This window comes from Watersipora subatra, chromosome 9 (assembly GCF_963576615.1).
Source record: "Watersipora subatra chromosome 9, tzWatSuba1.1, whole genome shotgun sequence".
Lineage (NCBI taxonomy): Eukaryota > Metazoa > Bryozoa > Gymnolaemata > Cheilostomatida > Watersiporidae > Watersipora > Watersipora subatra.
In genome coordinates this window covers 34,059,128-34,082,539 of record NC_088716.1, presented here as the reverse complement: position 1 = coordinate 34,082,539, position 23,412 = coordinate 34,059,128, and the positions used below count along the sequence as shown (strand labels likewise).

Genomic DNA, 23,412 nt, shown 5'->3' with positions numbered 1-23,412 from the left:
TGTTTGTCCATATTGCATTGAAACCTGTTTTTCCATAATGCATTGAAACCTGTTTGTCCATAATGCACTGAAACCTGTTTGTCCATAATGCATTGAAACCTGTTTGTCCATATTGCATTGAAATCTGTTTGGCCATATTGCATTGAAACCTGTTTGTCAATAATGCATTGAAACCTGTTTGTCCATACTGCATTGAAGCAACTCTCTGTAATATTTTTTCTAACTTCAAGTTGGCTTACCGCTGGCGGGTCGAATGGAGAAAGCAGTTCCCTGCTCGCTGACGACTGGATACCAGGTGAACTCTGCTGGGTAGTTGAGTGGGTTGCTGAGGGAAATGACACTTCTCATTCCTGCCTCCGCCGGCAGGCCGACAGTTGCATCGACCTCTAAGAGTTCGGTGTGTAACTTCAGCATGGGAGGCACCACATTAGCTGTCACTGTCAAATGATTCTTATAGAACCCGTTGATTGAGTAGTTTATAGACCTACATACAGATGTAGAAGTGAGTGATGAATATAACTGTAGATGAGTCTAATGAGTGATGAATATAACTGTAGATGAGTCTAGTGAGTGATGAATATAACTGTAGATGAGTCTAGTGAGTGATGAATATAACTGTAGATGAGTCTAGTGAGTGATGAATATAACTGTAGATGAGTATAATGAGTGATGAATATAACTGTAGATGAGTCTAGTGAGTGATGAATATAACTGTAGATGAGTCTAGTGAGTGATGGATATAACTGTAGATGAGTCTAGTGAGTGATGAATATAACTGTAGATGAGTCTAGTGAGTGATGGATATAACTGTAGATGAGTCTAGTGAGTGATGAATATAACTGTAGATGAGTCTAGTGAGTGATGAATATAACCGTAGATGAGTCTAGTGAGTGATGGATATAACTGTAGATGAGTCTAGTGAGTGATGAATATAACTGTAGATGAGTCTAGTGAGTGATGAATATAACTGTAGATGAGTCTAGTGAGTGATGAATATAACTGCAGATGGGTCTAGCGTGTGATGAATATAACTTCATGGTAGTCTATGCAAATAAACAAAATGTTGCCAAGGTAAAAACCTAATGAAGATAGATGTTAAGTAAATGCCCTCAAAAAGATTCAAAGTTTCATAAAAATGGTTCTCATTATGGTTGCAATATTCACGTTAAGTTAATAGAATTGTAATGATTTTTTGCCGACATCAATAGTGCAGACTGTCACCACAAGAGTGCAGTCTGCAGTCCCCACCATACATAATAACCAAAGTGCATACTGCTATCACCACAGTGCTTATTGTAAACACCACAGTGAGACTAACTAATACAGTACAAGCTCTAACCACCACAGTACAGATTGTAGCCACCACAGTACAGACTGTAACCAACACAGTACAGATTGTAGCCACCACAGTGCAGACTGTCACCACAGTTTAGACTGTATCTAGAACTATACTAGCATCACTGTTGTATTGAATGCGCAATCCTCAAACAATAAGTTGACAAATGCAATTTAATAATATTGCATGTTTACATACAGCACAGCCATGCTTTGGTAAGAATTTACGAATACTAAATCTCAACTCCATTCATGCGTTAAAGGCCCTTACCTTTGGAACTTTCCTTTTGTTGCTGACTCGAAAATGACAGGCACAGCGGCTTTGCTCATTGGAGGAACAACCTGTGACAGTGGACTAGTTTGTCTTAGCTCTCTGCAGTCAATCTGAAAAGCAATATGTTACAAAGTCAGCGATATATACGCCAAACAATTACTTTAAACTAACTTTGTTTCAAATAGTACGGGTGACTCTTCAAGCTAAAATATGCAGGTATATATTGTAGAGTAATAATACAACTTATATTATAGCTGAATTATAAGCTATATGAACTAGGTCACTGTCATTTGTTTTATAATAGCATCAGTGCATGAAGTATGACCTATATAAACTAGGTCACTGTCATTTGTTTTATAATAGCATCAGTACATGAAGTATGACCTATATAAACTAGGTCACTTTCATTTGTTTTATAATAGCATCAGTGCATGAATTATGACCTATATAAACTAGGTCACTGTCATTTGTTTTATAATAGCATCAGTACATGAAGTATGACCTATATAAACTAGGTCACTGTCATTTGTTTTATAATAGCATCAGTACATGAAGTATGACCTATATAAACTAGATCACTGTTATTTGTCTTATAATAGCATCAGTATATGAAGTATGACCTATATAAACTAGGTCACTGTGATGAATTTCTAGACTTCCAATCCAGAAGACTTCCAGTTAGACAAGACTTCAATGAGAAGAACTTCAACCCTAGCAAGCTGAACTTGGTTATTTACACATTTATAAACCTTGCATATAAATTGTTCAACATTACATAAAAATGTGAGCAAATATTCGATGCTATAACCAAGTAGCTTACTACATAAAAGGTTTAAAGCTTTATGGAGCATCACAGCTTCTTAGCCGAAAGTGAAGGAACTCGGAAGTGCATATGCAAAAGTCATTTGAATTTCGTCTGGTAGGTTTTACCTGGTCCAAGTGAAAGTAGATTTGTTCTGGTCTAAGTAGAAGTAGGTTGTACCTGGTCTATATAAGAGTAAGTTTCACCTGGTCCATATAAGAGTAGGTATTACCTGGTCTACGTAAGAGCAGGTTTAACCTAGTCGACCTAAGAATAGGTTTCACCTGGTCTACACATAAGTAGGTTACACCACAGATATCTATCACAACCTCAACACCTTTACACTTTTGAACCTATCCTTCTGCTTATGTGTGTCTCAGGAGGTAAGGTACAAACTGGTTTTATCCTTACTTTATAAATTCAGTCCTTAAAAAGATTTAAGACTTTTATAATTAGGTTTTACGTAGCTTCTTGTAAGATAATTGTTTGAGGCTATGTGTAATTTACTGTAGTATTTGTCAATAATTTGGCAAAGGGTTGTAGGCTGTGAAATGGACTAAGCCAATTACAATGTATTCTAATAGGAATATCTGCTTCAACATACAACAGTTTTGATGTACAAAGCAAATCTAAGAATGAGATAACTTCAAATGTATAGAGTTGAATATTCATGTTTAGATAATACATAGACTTGTTCAGAGAGTTGATGCTTGATACAATAAGCCACGTTTAATATCTCTTCAATAGATGTAGTTAAATATTTAATGACAATCTTCCATGACAGCATTTAAACATCTAATAGCTGCATTTAGTGACATAATTTATATACGTAATTACATCATTTTATCATTTACTGAAAGCTTATCAAAAAAGTGATATAGCAGTGCACCTAAACTTGTCGGCAGCACAGAAACAAGAACAACTCACAAGTATACTAAATTTCTACTTATACACCTAAAACGGTAACCTAAAAACAGTAACCTAAAAATGAGCGCGTGAGACAGAAATGAGTAGTAACTGTATTCCTTACTGTAACTTGCACATAGATATGAGCTTCCAGATTGTTCACGATGTTGATATGCTTGGTATTGACGGATCTCATGCAGACGTCCTGAAAGTCTATGAATGGGGGCCCTACAAGAGGTACAGTAAAGTCTATGAATGAGGCCCTACAAGATGAATAGTAAAGTCTTTGAATAGGGGCCCTACAAAAGGTATAATAAAGTCTATGAATGGGGGCCCTACAAGAAGTATAGTAAAGTCTATGAATGGGGGGCCCTACAAGAGGTATAATAAAGTCTATGAATGGGGGCCCTACAAGAGGTATAGTGAAGTCTATGAATGGGGGGCCCTACTAGAGGTATAGTGAAGTCTATGAATGGGGTCCCTACAAGAGGTATAGTGAAGTCTATGAATGGGGGCCCTACAAGAGGTATAATAAAGTCTATGAATGGGGGCCCTACAAGAGGTATAGTGAAGTCTATGAATGGAGCCCTACAAGAGGTATAGTGAAGTCTATGAATGGGGGCCCTACAAAAGGTATAGCAAAGTCTATGAATGGGGCCCTACAAGAGGTATAGTGAAGTCTATGAATGGGGGCCCTACTATAGGTATAGTAAATTCTATGAATGGGGCCCTACAAGAGGTATAGTGAAGTCTATGAATGGGGGCCCTACAAGAAGTAGGGCCCTCATTTATAGCACTAAATTTTATAGCACTCTTGCAACAGCGATAGCTCGAATGCGGCTCCAATGTAGGATTGCTTGATAGTTTGACACTTCATGTGGGCAAAACTTGAGAGAAGTTATGAACAACTTAACTTGCACAAAAAGGAGGCTAGTTGTCAAGAGCAAATAAATTAGATAACTTGGAACTACTTTAACAGCATTCAAGTTAGACAAGATGAAATAAAGTGATCAAAATATAAATCAGACCTGAATGAAGCGAGAATCAAGACAAACATGCAATGGTTTAGCATATTCAATTTCTTATCAAGATTTCACCAGAAATAACTGCTGAGCCTAGATCGACCACATCCAGCAAACAAAGCAAGACTGTCCTCTCCTAAGTAAATCGTGAATACCTATGACAATTTTGTGAAGATCGGAAGGAGTTAGGTAAGCGGAGCATTCTTTCTTCTCCTGGTCAGTTTGCGGGACAGCTCTGAGACCGTCACACAGTGGTTTGCCAATCGTCTGCTTCTCTAAGGCTTCTAGCTCACTTGTAGAGGTGAGCTTCCAGTTAGAGTTTGGAGGTGTTGGTGGCCTTGGGTCATCTTTGATGTCCATGAGTGTCAGCCTTTTAGGTTTCAGTCCAGCAGCCACCTGCAAGTTGCAGCAGCATTGAATACAGATGTATGTAAGACTCGTTAGTAGGGTTTTCAATGTTAGAATAATGGTAAATGAAGGCGAGCAACTTTTCACTTGAAATCTGTAAACAACACCTTCACCTTATTCTGATCTAAAAACATAATTTGTTATTGTAAAGGAATAGTATAACATAGTTACAACAAAATTATACACACAGAAAAATTCATGAACATTGCCAGAAGTCAACAACTGCATCTGAGTACAGAGGCTCTTCTTGAACATTGCCAGAGGTCAACAACTGCATCTGAGTACGTGGGCACTTCATGAACATTGCCAGAGGTCAACAACTGCATCTGAGTACAGAGGCACTTCATAAACATTGTCAGAGGTCAACAAATGCATCCGAGTACAGAGGCACTTCATGAACATTGCCCGAGGTCAACAACTGCATCTGAGTACAGGAGGCGCTTTATGAACATTGCCAGAGGTCAACAACTGCATCTGAGTACGAGGGCACTTCATGAACATTGCCAGAGGTCAACAACTGCATCTGAGTACAGAGGCACTTCATAAACATTGTCAGAGGTCAACAAATGCATCCGAGTACAGAGGCACTTCATGAACATTGCCCGAGGTCAACAACTGCATCTGAGTACAGGGGGCACTTCACATCGTTCAAGCAAAAAGGAGGCAGCACAATATGAGGGTGACAGAAGCTACACATTAAAGTGGAGCTTCAACGTGAAGAGAGAACTTCAAACATCCGAGAGAACAAATTAATTTCGATAAAGCGAAAACAAAATATGCACACACTCTCATAATGTAAAATAGAAAAAAAATGAATGGGGCACCCTAATACCTTCATCCCAATGTTCCTCTCATTGTTAAACTCTCTGTGCTCCTTCACTCTGGTTCGCTCCTTTCTATCTTCTCTCAGCTCATCCACAAACTGCTTGTAGTACTTTCTGTGCGCCTCAATGGCCGCCATTTCCTCATCAGTGTACGAGTAATCTGGATCAGCATAGTTGTGTCTCTCCGTTCTCGTGAATATCGTCCTGCGGATGAGACAACAGCTAGTGTACTATGACAAGAGTGAGTGTACTATAAAAACGGCGAGTGTACTATAAAAGCAGCGAGTGTACTATGACAAAACAGCGAATGTACTATGACAAGAGGTAGCATCATAGCAATAGCTGTGGTCAGTCTTTAATGAGATGTCTTTGTCCAGGTATATCTTAGGGAGAGAAGCATTGCCACATACTTTTTAAATAGTAAATCTATAACATTTATTTTTTAGCATCTTTCTGCATAATACAAACAACTTACTTATAACGCTTGCCTCTCTCTGTTGGTCGCACGCTCACATATCTGTCATTGGGAAAAGCTATGAGGGAATCGGAGTCTGTAATTTTACTCTGAGAGCCTCGAGCATCTGAGGGGGCTGATCTGAACCCTAGAAACAAGTATCATGTTTACAACAGAAGAGCAGTGAGTTCCTTGCTATAAGTGCATGCGTATAGCAAAATATCATATGGGAGCTTATAGCAAAGTATATGAGAGGAGATAGAGACTTGTTTTTTGTATAAAAAATATACCTGGCATAAGTTTTCTCTTTTGTGCTGCCGCCAGAGATGCTTTCGGATTGAGTTCAAGGCCGTCTTTAAAGGTAAGCTCACAGTTCAACCCAACCTCATTGCTTATCTTTGGTGTTATGCCTACAATGTTTAGACAACTCTTAAAATGGCGCATTTTCGTCTGGTAAAACAAGAAAGTATACATATTGTTTTGATGGGCAACCTAAACTAAATCAAATGCATCTATGTTTTCCACACATCAATACTTCTAGGCTTCTTTCACAATAAGTACAAAACAAAGTAAAACTAACTACCTTCAACCAAACTGAAACTATTAGACCAAAAAACAATGAATAATGTTTTAACATTAAGGTCACTTTGTGTGTATAGGAGACTTTTTAAGTATCTACAAACAGTTTATAAATGGGTCAAGGACAGTTCAGTTAGTATTGCAAGTTTTAAAATCAGCCCTAAAACGTCAAATATATACAACAGATAAATTCTCCAGGAAATATTTATAGAAAATTGTTATATGGCTCTGAAACAGCAAATGCAGCTGAAATGGATGAGTTTACACAAATCTTTAAAGAAGATAAAAAAGAGCATATTTGAACACCTACCAAGGTTGAGTCTTGGCTTCGCACTTTTACTCTGCGGATCACACCTGGCCACAAAATACACCGGTGTAGAGTTTATCACTTCAAGGAAAGCAAGAAATGGGTTGTTATAGTCTGCAACTTCACCCAGAACATCAATATTCTGGGTGACCTTGAAGTGACCTAAATATATAGATAAAACTCTGATGTACATAACATTAATAGCTGGGCATGAACATAATATACACATAAGTAAGTATGTAAGTACTAACTATAACTTTAATACATACCAAAGTGAATATGTAAGTACCAGCTGTAACTACCATGTACAACAAAGTACGTGTAACAGTATCAAGCATAAACTTAACATAGACAGAGGTAAATGTGCAAGTACCAGATATAACCTCAATGTACACCAAGGTAAGTGTAACGGTATTAAGTACATGTATAGCCTTGAAATATACAGAGGTAAGTGTGTAAGTATCAACTATAACTTTTTGTTCAGTATTGCTATCATTTTTTGTGAATATAACTAATGATGTTGATAGCTATACAAAAAATACACAAAAATTGAATTTTGGTAAATCACCTGTTTGATTGGTCCATACATTTTTTGAGACGCTATTCAGCCTATTGAAATCACGAACAAAATTTGAGTGCTTATGCAAGCCGAATGGTGTTTGTCAGAGTGGCAGATACTTGTAAACCTCAGGTGAACATTGGAACATTGAGTGAGACTGTCTCTTCTTTAGAGTAACTATTTGTTTATAGAAGGCTTGTTTGCAATTAACTGGTTTAGGTGTCTAGTGTATTGTCTGCTGTCTATTGTCCACTATCTATTGTTCACTGTTTATTGTCCACTGTATATTGTCCACTGTCTGCTGTCCATTATCTATTGTCCACTATCTATTGTTCACTGTTTATTGTTCTCTGTCTATTGTCCACTGTGGACTGTCCATTATCTATTGTCCACTATCTATTGTCCACTGTCTATTGTCCACTGTCGACTGTACACTTTCTATTGTCCACTGTCTATTGTCCACTGTACACTATCTATTGTCCACTGTTTATTGTCCAATGTCTATTGTCCACTATCTATCAGGCACTAATTAATTCACTTACCAATCTGATTTGGCTGAAATGAAAAAATCACATTCTCAGATTTTCCAGGATTTATTTTTCCTGCCGATGGTTGCGCCCGGAAATGAGCGATCCGTCTGAACTGGTAAGTGACAGGAAGTATAGAACATTGGTTAGATATTTTACACATGGCATCCACTCTTTCATTCAGTGGGCATTCTCCAAAGTTGAACTCGCCAACTGGGCTGACAGTGAGAAGAACTGGCAGGGCAGTGGCAACTATGGCCACTTCGGCATGCACGTCTACAAACAGCGATTGATCCAATCACAACTCTAACTAATGGTAATTCGTCCAGTGACAACTCAAAATAAAATCAAACTATGTCAGGTTATATGTAAATCAGTTTATCCAAATAATATATGATGAAATATACATGTACCTGATAATTTTCAAAAATCATGTACTGCATTGATTGAGAAAATAAACTTATTCTACTGTAAGATTAAAAAATACCCATTCAGAAAGCTTTGCAATTGTGGACTATCTCAACATAGCATCAAAAACACAGGGAATCAATGTTGCTCATGTAAAACCAAGTTTAGCCTAATTTTCATTAGTACATTCAACCTCAAGAAGTTACTTCTAAAGTACACCCAACCTCAGGAAGTCATTGCTAAAGTACATCCAACCTCAGGAAGTTACTGCTAAAGTACACCCAACCTCAGGAAGTCATTGCTAAAGTACATCCAACCTCAGGAAGTTACTGCTGAAGTACACCCAACCTCAGGAAGTCACTGCTAAAGTACACCCAACCTCAGGAAGTTACTGCTAAAGTACACCCAACCTCAGGAAGTTACTGCTAAAGTACATCCAACCTCAGGAAGTCACTGCTAAAGTACACCCAACCTCAGGAAGTCACTGCTAAAGTACATCCAACCTCAGGAAGTTACTGCTAAAGTACACCCAACCTCAAGAAGTTACTGCTAAAGTACACCCAACCTCAGGAAGTCACTGCTAAAGTACACCCAACCTCAGGAAGTCACTGCTAAAGTACATCCAACCTCAGGAAGTTACTGCTAAAGTACACCCAACCTCAAGAAGTTACTGCTAAAGTACACCCAACCTCAGGAAGTCACTGCTAAAGTACACCCAACCTCAAGAAGTTACTGCTAAAGTACACCCAACCTCAGGAAGTCACTGCTAAAGTACACCCAACCTCAGGAAGTCACTGCTAAAGTACATCCAACCTCAGGAAGTTACTGCTAAAGTACACCCAACCTCAAGAAGTTACTGCTAAAGTACACCCAACCTCAGGAAGTCACTGCTAAAGTACATCCAACCTCAGGAAGTTACTGCTAAAGTACATCCAACCTCAGAAAGTTACTGCTAAAGTACACCCAACCTCAGGAAGTCACTGCTAAAGTACACCCAACCTTAGGAAGTCACTGCTAAAGTACACCCAACCTTAGGAAGTCACTGCTAAAGTGATTGCTGATAAATTTGTCACTGGAGAAAATAAATGTAAGCGAGAGGAGTGCAGCACATTCAAATAACAAACAAACATCATTCTTGAAGATAAGCAATCTCAAACAAACTCACTCATAATGAGCATATATCTAATAATGAGCATATATCTAATAATGAGCATATATCTAATAATGAGCATATATCTAATAATGAGCATATATCTAATAATGAGCATATATCTAATAATGAGCATATATCTAATAATGAGCATATATCTAATAATGAGCATATATCTAATAATGAGCATATATCTAATAATGAGCATATATCTAATAATGAGCATATATCTAATAATGAGCATATATTTAATAATGAGCATATATCTAATAATGAGCATATATCTAATAATGAGCATATATCTAATAATGAGCATATATCTAATAATGAGCATATATCTAATAATGAGCATATATCTAATAATGAGCATATATCTAATAATGAGCATATATCTAATAATGAGCATATATCTAATAATGAGCATATATCTAATAATGAGCATATATCTAATAATGAGCATATATCTAATAATGAGCATATATCTAATAATGAGCATATATCTAATAATGAGCATATATCTAATAATGAGCATATATCTAATAATGAGCATATATCTAATAATGAGCATATATCTAATAATGAGCATATATCTAATAATGAGCATATATCTATTAATGAGCATATATCTAATAATGAGCATATATCTATTAATGAGCATATATCTATTAATGAGCATATATCTAATAATGAGCATATATCTAATAGTGAGCATATATCTAATAATGAGCATATATCTATTAATGAGCATATATCTAATAATGAGCATATATCTAATAATGAGCATATATCTATTAATGAGCATACATCTAATAATGAGCATATATCTATTAATGAGCATATATCTATTAATGAGCATATATCTATTAATGAGCATATATCTATTAATGAGCATATATCTAATAATGAGCATATATCTATTAATGAGCATATATCTATTAATGAGCATATATCTATTCATAATGAGCATATATCTATTAATGAGCATATATCTATTGCGAGAGAGAGACTGAACAATCAATAGCGCCACCAGATAAGATGTTAAATTAAGGATATTAAATGTGAATGAAACGTGAAAGCGCAGCTACATGTATGTGAAAGAGGAAGACAAAGCGCAATAAGGATCACGCTGATATGAGATGATTTCATGCATAATAAGATCACACAAAGTGTTGGAGTGCGGGAAGCAAGGATATTCCTAATCAAGCGAGAGGAGCGCTAGACTGAGAGTCCTAGAAAGTTAATTAGAAAGGGGCTGGTCAGTAAGGACATGCAATGGCAAACAGTTGAAGGAGTGAGTAGTAGTTCACCGTGCATTGCCATGTCCAAAGCTGTAAAAACAGATGAGCTCTTATTAAAATAATCAACTTTTATATAAATAGACCAGATATAAAAGTGTCAATCATTTTTTATCGCTCTGTCTGCCTGCGCTGACACAAAAAAGACCAGCCATAACATGATAAAAGCGTCTTACTATTGCTTGTAAACGCTTTCAGTGCAAAAATGTAGCTATTTTCAATTTACCTAAAAAATATCAGTGGATAACAATGTTATATAATAGAGCATATACACGTCGTGAATCATTGGTGTGTTATATAATCAAAAGTAGATGGTTCTCAATGTGTTTATAATACTTATGAGTTGTTGGCTTAATAGGTTTGTGAAATACTGTATTCAGCAGAGTGTCTATAGTTTATATAAATACTGTATTCAGCAGAGTGTCTATAGTTTATATAAATACTGTATTCAGCAGAGTGTCTATAGTTTATATAAATACTGTATTCAGCAGAGTGTCTATAGTTTATATAAATACTGCACTCAGCAGAGTGTCTATAGTTTATATAAATACTGTATTCAGCAGAGTGTCTATAGTTTATATAAATACTGCACTCAGCAGAGTGTCTATAGTTTATATAAATACTGTATTCAGCAGAGTGTCTATAGTATATATAAATACTGTATTCAGCAGAGTGTCTATAGTTTATATAAATACTGCACTCAGCAGAGTGTCTATAGTTTATATAAATACTGCACTCAGCAGAGTGTCTATAGTTTATATAAATACTGCACTCAGCAGAGTGTCTATAGTTTATATAAATACCGTATTCAGCAGAGTGTCTATAGTTTATATCAGTGGTTCCCAACCTTTTTTTTGCTTTTACCCCTTCGCAAAATTTTCAAATACAAATTCCCCCCCTGGAAAAAGTGAAGTGTGAACCTATAGGCCTACTATATATTGTATTCACTGAAAGGGCTACACAGGTACATATATGTAGGTCAGCAGCATATATACATATATTTATTTGTTAAATAACTGAGAGTAGCATATATAGTAATAAATCACGTCAACATTATTGTTATTCCGGTACACTCAACGGGTGTGGGGTGAGATTATGAGTTTTAACGAGACTGCTGATGCCTCTGTGCAAGTTTTCACAAATCAGGCTTTGTTTTTATAATGCACATCTCAAGTCGCTCTCAAGGTCAAGTCGATTTCTTTTCTCATTTCTAAGGTGCAGCATTGATGAAAATCCTACTACGCGTAGGATTTTCATCATTGCTGAAGAATTTTTAAGTGCAGCTAAATGGCATCAGAATCATTATTGCCTTTTTAGCACTGAGTAGAGAATTTTTTCTCGCTGAGAGCCAAAACTGGTCAATAGACATTGGTCTGAAATCATCTTTCAGTGCAGAAATGTTAACCAACTCAACAAACTCCTATTGTAGCTCCTCTAGAATTTTTTCAACAGTGCGTTGAAATGGATTTCGTGTGATGTTGAGCATCTTTTTTTTTCTGAAGGTAGCTCAGGGAAGTAGCATCCCAATTCTGTTATGAGATCGAACAGGTGTTCAGTAATGGTTGCCACTAGACTCCCAAGAGCAGGTTTTGTGTTCCAATAATTCAGTGAGTGTGAGAAAGGATACCGTGTTCCCAGTGCAGGTTCGTGTATGCCACAGTACCAGCTTAGCTTTGAAAGCATCAATGCTGTCATAAAAGGCAAAGAAATGATGATTGCTCCCTTGTAACTTCAAGTTCAACTTGTTTAGCGAGGCAAATGTATCAACCAGGTATGCAGTCTCAAATACATAGTTATCAGCTTTCATGGCTGCTAAAAGTTCATGCTGGCCTTTACTTTCAAGAGATTTCATAACCTCAGACATATGTAGCTCAAAGAGCCTGCCTAACATGTTTCCCTTGAACAACCACCTCACTTCAGTATGAAATAACAAAATTGTAAACACGACATCACTTGCAGAACATAGTGCTGAGAACAATCTGGTATTTAGTGCTGATGCTTTGATGTAATTCACAACTGTTATGTTCACATCCAAGTTTGATTTCAACGCTTGTGGAAGAGTTTTTGATGCCAATGCTTCACGGTGAATGAAGCAATGCACTCCTTCTATATCAGGGTTCTTCTGCTTGATCTGTTTTACAAAGCCTGATCTACATCCTAACATAGCAGGTGCTCCATCAGTGCATACACTTATTAACTTCTCCCAACCTAACTTGGCCTTTTCAAGGAAATATTCAACTATTTTTAACACATTTCTTGGTGAAGTTGTTCGAAGAAAGGGCTGACAAAACAGAAACTCCTCTTCAATGGATGTGTCATGCACATATCTACCATCCACCAGTAGCTGGGAAAGACTGGCAACATCAGTTGACTCATCAAGTTGTATGGCTCAAAATAAGGATGCTTTAATCTTAGCAACTAATTTCTCCAATACTTTCTGCAATATCACCAATGCATCGCTTCACAGTGTTGTTGGATGGTGGGATGTCTTGAAATTTTTGCCCAGCTAGTTTTCAAAGTACTATTGATGCGCAGTCTAACATACATGGCTTGATCAAGGTCTCTCCTATTGTATGTGCCTTTTTACACTGAGCAATGCAGTAGGAAACAGCGTATGAAGCTGTAATAAGTGCATTACTATGAGCATAGAGATTTCCACTTGCCTAAGTCTACTTCTCTTTACTTGCCACTCTTTGGACTAAAAGTAATTCCAGTCATTCTCAGCTAGTGTGGGGTAAATTTTTTGAGAGTTTTGCTTCAACTGAAAGGGTTTCATGGAGTCATTTGAGAAAGTTTTCAAGCATATCACACATTGCGGAGGCCGACGACCGTTTTTCATAAGATACGAAAACCCATAATCCAAGTAACTCTCAGTGTAGGTTCGTTTCTTTGCCTTTGACATCTTGCACTAATTAATAGTTGTAAAAATAAAGCGGCGGCTAAAAACTATTATAAACGACCTAGTATCTGTTTGTACAATAATAATCATCTGGACTGTATTAATATTTTTTATTTAATCTACTACTATAATAGATACATGATTATGTGACTTATTTGCAGAAAAGCAAGTAAGACAATATGAGTGATAATAGGAAACAATAATGTGAGCATATATGTAATTATACTTGTAAAAAGAATCTTACAGATTTTTTTCTTTTACATGTGATGCAATAGTTGATAAGTGAGTGTGTCCTTGTGTCAAATACATGTGCACTGTAAGCAGCACAATTTCAAACTAAGCCTTAGTTTGACCTTAGTTACTAAGGTCATTAATTAAGGTCAAGCTGGCTTGTTGGAATTTTTCCAAGTTGTTGGCAAAGATTATTACATTTACAGTACCTACATGCAGACTGTATTACAATGAATGTACAGTCAAAGGTACTTGGTCTACTACCCCAGCCAGAATAAACATGTAATAGAAGAGGAATGAGAACAGAAAACACATCTAGGATTTTGTTAAGGCTTAAAAGCGCGTTCGTAAAATGTGAAACTATAAAAACTAAAATTCCCCCCTTTAAAATGCCAAATTCCCCCTAGGGGGGAATTCCCCCAAGTTGGGAACCACTGGTTTATATGAATACTGTATTCAGCACAGTGTCTATAGTTCATATAAATACTGTATTCAGCAGAGTGTCTATAGTTTATATAAATACCGCATTCAGCAGAGTGTCTATAGTTTATATAAATACTGTATTCAGCAGAGTGTCTATAGTTTATATAAATACTACACTCAGCAGAGTGTCTATAGTTTATATAAATACCGTATTCAGCAGAGTGTCTATAGTTTATATAAATACTGCACTCAGCAGAGTGTCTATAGTTTATATAAATACTGTATTCAGCAGAGTGTCGAAAGTTTATATAAATACTGTGCTCAGCACAGTGTCTATAGTTTATATAAATACTGTACTCAGCACAGTGTCTATAGTTTATATAAATACTGTACTCAGCACAGTGTCTATAGTTTATATAAATACTGTATTCAGCAGAGTGTCGAAAGTTTATATAAATACTGTGCTCAGCAGAGTGTCGAAAGTTTATATAAATACTGTACTCAGCAGAGTGTCTATAGTTTATATAAATACTGTACTCAGCACAGTGTCTATAGTTTATATAAATACTGTATTCAGCAGAGTGTCTATAGTTTATATAAATACTGTATTCAGCAAAGTGTCGAAAGTTTATATAAATACTGTACTCAGCACAGTGTCTATAGTTTATATAAATACTGTACTCAGCAGAGTGTCTATAGTTTATATAAATACTGTACTCAGCACAGTGTCGAAAGTTTATATAAATACTGTATTCAGCACAGTGTCGAAAGTTTATATAAATACTGTACTCAGCACAGTGTCTATAGTTTATATAAATACTGTATTCAGCAGAGTGTCTATAGTTTATATAAATACTGTATTCAGCACAGTGTCGAAAGTTTATATAAATACTGTACTCAGCACAGTGTCTATAGTTTATATAAATACTGTACTCAGCAGAGTGTCTATAGTTTATATAAATACTGTACTCAGCACAGTGTCGAAAGTTTATATAAATACTGTATTCAGCACAGTGTCGAAAGTTTATATAAATACTGTACTCAGCAGAGTGTCTATAGTTTATATAAATACTTTACTCAGCAGAGTGTCTATAGTTTATATAAATACTGTATTCAGCAAAGTCTCCATAGTTTATATAAATACTGTATTCAGCGTAGTGTCTATAAATTATATAAATATGACATCACACACATCTGTTTATGATATCATACAAACCTGTTTATGAGTATACTTAATGCCAATAAAGTTGGTCTTGCGTTATTTCAGCAGCACAACCAAACAATTCAGAGATTGGTCTTACATGATCATTCCATAGCCAAAGTTGGCACATCGCCAATTCATTTTTCAGCTTTTATGAGCAATTATATACCGGTATATGGAAGTATGTATTAGTCATCATATAACTAGTTAAGACCAGTTTTTTTTAACTTAGGCAACTTTTAATTTTTCTAACTATAGTTTAATTATTTGGTGAGTGTAACTTGGTCTTAACAGATTGTTTCACCTAAGCATGGTCCAAGAAGACCTTTGAAGGAACAGTATATGTCATAACATGTGCAGGTGTACGTTGATCAAAGGACACTGCATGTCATAACATCTGCAGGTATAGATTGATCAAAGAACACTGTATGTCATAACATGTGCAGGTGTACATTGATCAAAGGACACTGTATGTTATAACATGTGCAGGTGTACGTTGATCAAAGGACACTGTATGTCATAACATGTGCAGGTGTACGTTGATCAAATTACACTGTATGTTATAACATGTGCAGGTGTATATTGATCAAAGGACACTGTATGTCATAACATGTGCAGGTGTATGTTGATCAAAGGACACTGTATGTCATAACATGTGCTGGTGTACATTGATCAAAGGACACTGTATGTCATAACATGTGCAGGTGTACGTTGATCAAAGGACACTGAATGTCATAACATGTGCAGGTGTACGTTGATCAAAGGACACTGTATGTCATAACATGTGCAGGTGTATGTTGATCAAAAAATGTTACTTGTCACAACATGTGGGGTGCAACTTGAAAACAAGCTGGTGCTATGGGCTGTGGTAGATATAACTAAAAAGCTGTGGGAGCGACAAACCTTTGTCTAGAAACGCTAAAATGCATAAATACATATTGATGAAAGACAAATAATATACGATCTTTATATTTCATGTCACTAACTACATTTAATAACACTCGATGTAATGAAAACATAGCTTGTAAAAGGTGGATGTGTAGTTGACGAGCGATGAGTCTCCAAAACAGCTGATAAAAGCGGCTAGTCACTTCAAAGCCACCACTTGTGGTAACTATGAGTCAAAACACAGCAAAGCCGCCAGAAATTGATCATCTATAAAAAACTTCTGTACGGAAGAAGAGCTTTTAGAAACCTTTGAAAAATTGTAAAGACAACTCCAACTTACCTCCGATTGGTTTACTAATAGGAGCTTCAGGAACATTCTGTTCCCTTTCTGCCAGGGCATCCTTGGCTCCTACCACAAGAAATCTCATAAATATGGCAAAGTCCTGACGTGGTGGAGGCTTCACGGAGCACGCAAAACCTTGTTTGCTTGGAGTCCACCTGTAAACATAATAATCTTTCATAACTAAACTAAGATTGTAAATTAGGATTTTCTTTTTCAAACAAGGTTTACCTTAGAGGATTATTACAGACATATCTTCAAAATTAAATCAGTAACTGTTTACATAAACAAGACTATACCTCACAAGTCCATCGGTTTAGGTGACACATTGAAAGTGACGCATGTCATGGTTATTGATGATACACTAGATTATAAACTAGGTTGCACTAGGCAACATGCGCATTAGATTATAGGTGTCAGTTACCTGGCTATAGGTGGTACATGCTTGGTTACAGGTGTCAGTTACCTGGCTATAGGTGATACATGTTTGGTTACAGGTGTCAGTTACCTGGCTATAGGTGGTACATGCTTGGTTACAGGTGTCAGTGACCTGGCTATAGGTGGTACATGCTTGGTTACAGGTGTCAGTTACCTGGCTATAGGTGGTACATGCTTGGTTACAGGTGTCAGTTACCTGGCTATAGGTGGTACATGCTTGGTTACAGGTGTCAGTTACCTGGCTATAGGTGATACATGTTTGGTTACAGATGTCAGTTACCTGGCCATAGGTGGTACATGCCTGGTTACAGGTGACAGTTGCTTGGTTACAGATGACAGTTACCTGGTTATATGTGATACATGCCTGGTTACAGGTGACAGTTGCCTGGTTACAGGTGACAGTTACCTGGCTGTAGGTGGTACATGCCTGGTTACAGATGACAGTTACCTGGCTATAGGGGATACATGCCTGATTACAAGGGACAGTTACCTGGCTATTGGAGGTACTGTCACATGTCTGACGACAGGTGATAGTTACCTGGCTATAGGTGGTACATGTCTGGTTACAGGTGACAGTTAGCTGGCTACAAGTGATATATATCTAGTTGTAGACAACATACTAGTTAGTAGGTGACAGATATCTAGTTGTGGACAACACACCAGTTAGCAGATGACAAAAACCTAATTGTAGAATAAACCAACCTCGGAGAAAACCTAAAGCAGACCATCATCCTGTCGTAGGGGTTGAGAACTCCTTGGTTAGGAACGACACTTACTAGTGAGTTCATCATGTTCAACTCGCCTGGGTTCTTAGGCTGCATCTTCATGGCGAGTGTGGCAGCCGTGCTCATAGTTAAGTCAACCCCCAGCTCTTGCCCGACCGCATTCTCATCAAGTACACAGACGAAGTTGACTGGCTCAGGTGAGTTATTGTAGAGGTACCTGCAAAAGCGGATAATTGGGCAATGTTTGTAAAAACTGATCAGCTCATGATTCAGAGAAATACTTGACTACCAACTTATCTGAAACTTGTCTAATAATTAGCCATGCTCTTGTTCGTTGTTCAGATGATTATTCCGCTACGATAACCAACCAGAAACAACACCAACAACCTACTAATCAAGAACACCGAGTGGTTTCACTTTGAAACAATTCAGCGATAGTATTTTATTGTTTAAATTTGTATGCAAAGTGACATACAGCTCACTGAACTGCTGTTATCAAATATGATTTTTTCAATTCAAATCTTTAAATATTAGTACACACTAAGTTATACTCATAGTTAACCCAAAATATTTTCTATGCAAATCAAAGGTTATACTACAGGAATCAAAACGCTACAAAAGGTTTCTTGAAAACTTGAAAACCGACTGGCTAGGTCAACAATTTCACCACAGGTAGCTCACACTTTTTCCTGTTGTAGGAAGGCAGTGTTTGAGCTCAACTAGACAAAATAATGATTTAAGAATATTTAAAGTTCATTGTTAGTATCATAGCAATTTGGTAATTTTTGTAATAGTTAATTCAATTAGCCACTTAAGCTTGTTTTGAAACGGGCAACTTTAAAATTCATTAATCATTCATACCTGGGTAAACTAGTCACAGTACTATGTTGAGTGGTAGGTAGAGTTGAAGCACTGGTCACAGTACTATGTTGAGTGGTAGATAGAGTTGGAGCACTGGTCACAGTACTTTGTTGAGTGGTAAATAGAGTTGAAGTACTGGTCACAGTACTATGTTGAGTGGTAGATAGAGTTGAAATACTGGTCACAGTACTATTTGAGTGATAGATAGAGTTGAACCACTGGTCACAGTACTATGTTGAGTGGTAGATAGAGTTGGAGCACTAGTCACAGTACTATGTTGAGTGGTAGATAGAGTTGGAGCACTGGTCACAGTACTATGTTGAGTGGTAGATAGAGTTGAAGTACTGGTTACAGTACTATTTGAGTGATATATAGAGTTGAACCACTGGTCACAGTACTATGTTGAGTGGTAGATAGAGTTGAACCACTGGTCACAGTACTATTTGAGTGATAGATAGAGTTGAACCACTGGTCACAGTACTATGTTGAGTGGTAGATAGAGTTGAAGTACTGTCACAGTACTATGTTGAGTGGAAGATAGAGTTGAAGGACTAATCAGAGTACTATGTTGAGTGGTAGATAGAGTTGAAGGACTGTCACAGTACTATGTTGAGTGGTAGATAGAGTTGAAGTACTGTCACAGTACTATGTTGAGTGGAAGATAGAGTTGAAGGACTAATCAGAGTACTATGTTGAGTGGTAGATAGAGTTGAAGGACTGTCACAGTACTATGTTGAGTGGTAGATAGAGTTGAAGGACTAATCACAGTACTATGTTGAGTACAAGTTCAAATAGCACTAAGCCAATACTAATATGAGAAGCAGTCTATCCGCTAGAAATTGCTATTGCTGTTGTCTCAGGAGACTACTAGAAACAGACTTACGCCCATTCTGTCCTGTCCGTTCCGTAATAAGTAGCACCAAATCGGAGACACTCTATCTTCTGTTGTTCCTGATCTAGAAGCTCGAGGGTTCTCTCAACAACGCAGCCCTTTATCGGCAGCACAGTCGCTGCCTGTCCTTGCAGTTCCACCCTTATAGCGAATACAATGTATTGTAAATTTCTCAAAATATGATACATAAAGTCAGGTCAGATCGCAGCCACTAATAAACTTAATTACTTAGTCATAATCATTATCTTTGTTTCCATTTGAAAACTGATAAGGAATTATTTTAGTTGATAGCCATATGAAATAGTGTGATTGGCTTGTGACATACCAACGGGTAAAACTCTGTAGAAAGTGAATTGAAGAGCCTTGAATGTTCGAAATACAAAAAAACTTATTTTGTGTAGCAGGATTGCAGAGCGCTTTTATTATCGGTGATTATAGTAGGACCAACTTACTAAGATGACATAAAAAATGCTTACATTGTCTCTATTATCAAAGGAAGCCATTTTTAAATTAAATTTATATATTTTACAATGTTCTCATAGCAGATCTCAGCAAAAATTATCTTTCTAACTACCATGGTTAGGTCAAGGTTAATTCGAATGTTAAACATAATTCACCAAATTTAACCAATTTCAATAAGAACTGTTTGTTCAAGTGCGTAACATTCACAAAGTATGTTAGTTTAAAGTTCAGCAATTCGCAACAAAAAATCACAATAAAAATCATCTTTGTGTGTGAGGAGACAGAACAGAACTGACCAAATTAAAAAAATTGGTGCTTTGCTTTTCATAAAATACACTATTATCGAAATGATCTTCAAACTTATAATGACTTGTCCAACTCTCTCTTTCTCTGATAATTTACTATCAGTTGTTACACAGGTCACAGGAGAAATCAGCTTCACAGAGATAAACTTACTGGGCCTCCTCATAGAAGGAACCTGGTACTCTTGTGACATACTCAACTCTTATAGGAAGCTGAGAGTGAGCGGGTACAGAGCCTGACGAGGGTATAATAGAGACTGGCTCGTCTCCATTGTAAGATATCTTAAAGTTTCCTGAAATGGAGCAGTACAACATTAAGTTTGGTGTAAGAGAACCCTTTCATGTAAATAGCTAAAAAATTTATATACCGTGGACTGGTTTGTAACAACCTTGCATGCCATTCCGGTGGAGAGTTTCATAACACATACAGCAACTCAAATACATAATTTGTTTGTATTTGTTAATACATATTACCTGGTTTCAACGCATCCGCACAATGGCTCACCTGCTTTTGCTCCATTGTTAGATAAAATTATCTCATTGTAGATCGTTTTGGCAGCGAGCACGACATTGCCAAAATCAGCAGGTGTCTCGAGGTGAAAGTCAGGTTGAGCAGGTAGTCTGGTAAATGATCAGTGTAAAGCTCAAATAAATTCATGATTATATCTGCGATATAACTTAAAAATTAATGTTTAAAAATTTAATTGTCCAGTGAAGAGCTAATATTGAAAAGAGCAGAAGTGAAATGTCATAGTTACATGCATTAGTTAAAACTAACTACGTACCAGCATGTGATAAATATAACACTTATTTTTTAGTCACGTTTGCCTGCGAGTAATATTATATTGCTGAATGACAAAAAAAATTTCCAATTGGTTCTGGCACAAAATCTAGATGTGGTCTTCATCTTTATAGCTCAACAGGTAAGCACTAAATTAACAAGTAACAAATCCACACTCACCCCAATAAAGGTACTTCTATGACATCTCCATCAACTGTTACTACGACTCTGTCTTTTGCATCCACAGGCTCACTCGTCTCATACTCCACGACTGCTGTTACTTCCAAACCTGGCGCTACTGCTGCGCTTGGGTTCTTCACTTTCAACCTAAACTTCTGCAAATGCAATAAGTTTCAACTCTCTAAATTTTCCCACAAAACCACTGATCACAGCATATTTATTACGCTTAACAACAAATTGAACTGACCATGAACCAAAAATCATTTTCAAAATATGAATTCGGGCTGACACTTCAGTAACATGTCTGATACTAAATGTTACTTTTTTTTAAATACGACAGAAAATTTTCTTGGCCATATTGAAAAAATTGAATATTCAGTTGAATCGATGACAAGAACTTCCGATACTCTGTAGGAGTCTCCGTGATAAAATAGAGTTGGCACATGAGGTCAGTCTGTGTAGTGCTTGCCTGTTTATTAGTGAAACAAACTATAAAAGTCAGATTATGGTTTGGTCGGCACTGATGCAAGATAATTGCTATTGGCAGCTGTAGATCTCGCACCTTCGGCTAATAATGACATGTTGTTTGGCAATTATTTTCGCCAGCAAGTGAGTTTTAGTGCACCAGCATTTTCTAATACAAACTCAATTAAAATTAAAACTTTGACAAAGCTGAATACAAATTCCAATTACCGACAAACCAATGGTGAGCCATCCACAGACAGCCAAGTTCTTCTACATGTTCTTCTAGGTATTATAAACCTTGTTTGAACGTCTATTCAGTGATCTATTTCGGCTACGCGGTAGCAGGCAATAATTGAAAAACATGTCTGATAGCCACACCAAAACACACCATAGCACACAAGTTTCCTTTAAAGTAAACCGTCAATATTCAAGCAAATGTGCAGATTTGAATAGATTGATGGAATTTGAATAGAATTGATATAGATTTTGAGATATAGATAATATTACAAGCTATTGAAGATGTTCTTCAATATTTTATAATGGCTAGCAACTAGCACTACATGGTATGATATATAACCAACCTTTGTTTGTGGAGCATAGTAGCGAATACTTTTGCTCGATGTGCTGATATTTTTTACGGTAATGTTTACTGCATAGACTGTGTTGACCTGAGTGTCTGCGAATCGAATCTCATCTGGAATGATTCTCACTCCTGAAACGTCTCCCTTCATAGCAATTCACTTCCACTCGTACTCTCTAAAAACAAACTAATTCTGCTAAGCTTACTAAACCTCATATTAAATGAGCTCATTTTATCTTTTAAACTCTAACAGAGCGTGACTTCTTTTGCAAGTATGTATTCAAACAATGATTCTCTTCTCTTTTTCTTCCGGACACATTAGAGCTGGAACAAGTGGTGCACCTCATAAATTAAAGTCATTAGCCAGCATTTATCGGTAGTGTTTACTGTGTCACGACTATATGTTATAGCAGCGTGTTAGAAGCATCGGTATGTTACGAGAGCAGTTAGCAAGCAATCTTTGATTTAAGTTCTTTGACAGTTTGTGGTAAGAAACTGTTATGGTATACTGATTTGTTGGCGAATATTGTAGTAGGTTCTCCCCTTGCCACAGCCCTAGTTGTCGCCATTTCAGTAGGATTGTATGGTCTTGTATAGGTTCATCATATGAGCTTGATAAAGCATAATGGTTTTCTTCATTGGACAAAATGCGGTATAAGAGAGTATGTCTTATTTTCATACGTCTATCTGCAAACGTCTATTTGATAAACGTAAGATCTTTCGCGCGCAACAAACAACCCATAAAAGTCTTAGTTTTGTCCACAAATCTTTTAACGAATTCAACACAATTTACGAATGCTGTACATTATTTAAAAACTAACTCAAACAAAGTCGTACACATTTTACGAATTTTTTTTATAACAACGAATCATTCGTAATTTAGCAGTTCGAATT

At 36.7% G+C, this 23,412-nt stretch overlaps 1 protein-coding gene across 1 annotated transcript in view; it reads right to left on the bottom strand.

Annotated features, from left to right (window-relative positions):
* The window catches only part of LOC137404995 (cilia- and flagella-associated protein 47-like), a 94,916-nt gene extending 72,247 nt beyond the window's left edge, over positions 1-22,669 (bottom strand). The window contains 16 exon segments of the mRNA XM_068091221.1: positions 240-484; positions 1,607-1,719; positions 3,442-3,545; positions 4,495-4,735; positions 5,580-5,775; positions 6,047-6,173; positions 6,316-6,435; positions 6,915-7,073; positions 8,013-8,273; positions 16,833-16,990; positions 17,973-18,212; positions 19,740-19,889; positions 20,667-20,805; positions 21,018-21,133; positions 21,474-21,628; positions 22,520-22,669. Coding sequence (XP_067947322.1) covers positions 240-484; positions 1,607-1,719; positions 3,442-3,545; positions 4,495-4,735; positions 5,580-5,775; positions 6,047-6,173; positions 6,316-6,435; positions 6,915-7,073; positions 8,013-8,273; positions 16,833-16,990; positions 17,973-18,212; positions 19,740-19,889; positions 20,667-20,805; positions 21,018-21,133; positions 21,474-21,628; positions 22,520-22,669 — 2,674 coding nt within the window.
* Between the last annotated feature and the right edge of the window lie 743 nt (positions 22,670-23,412).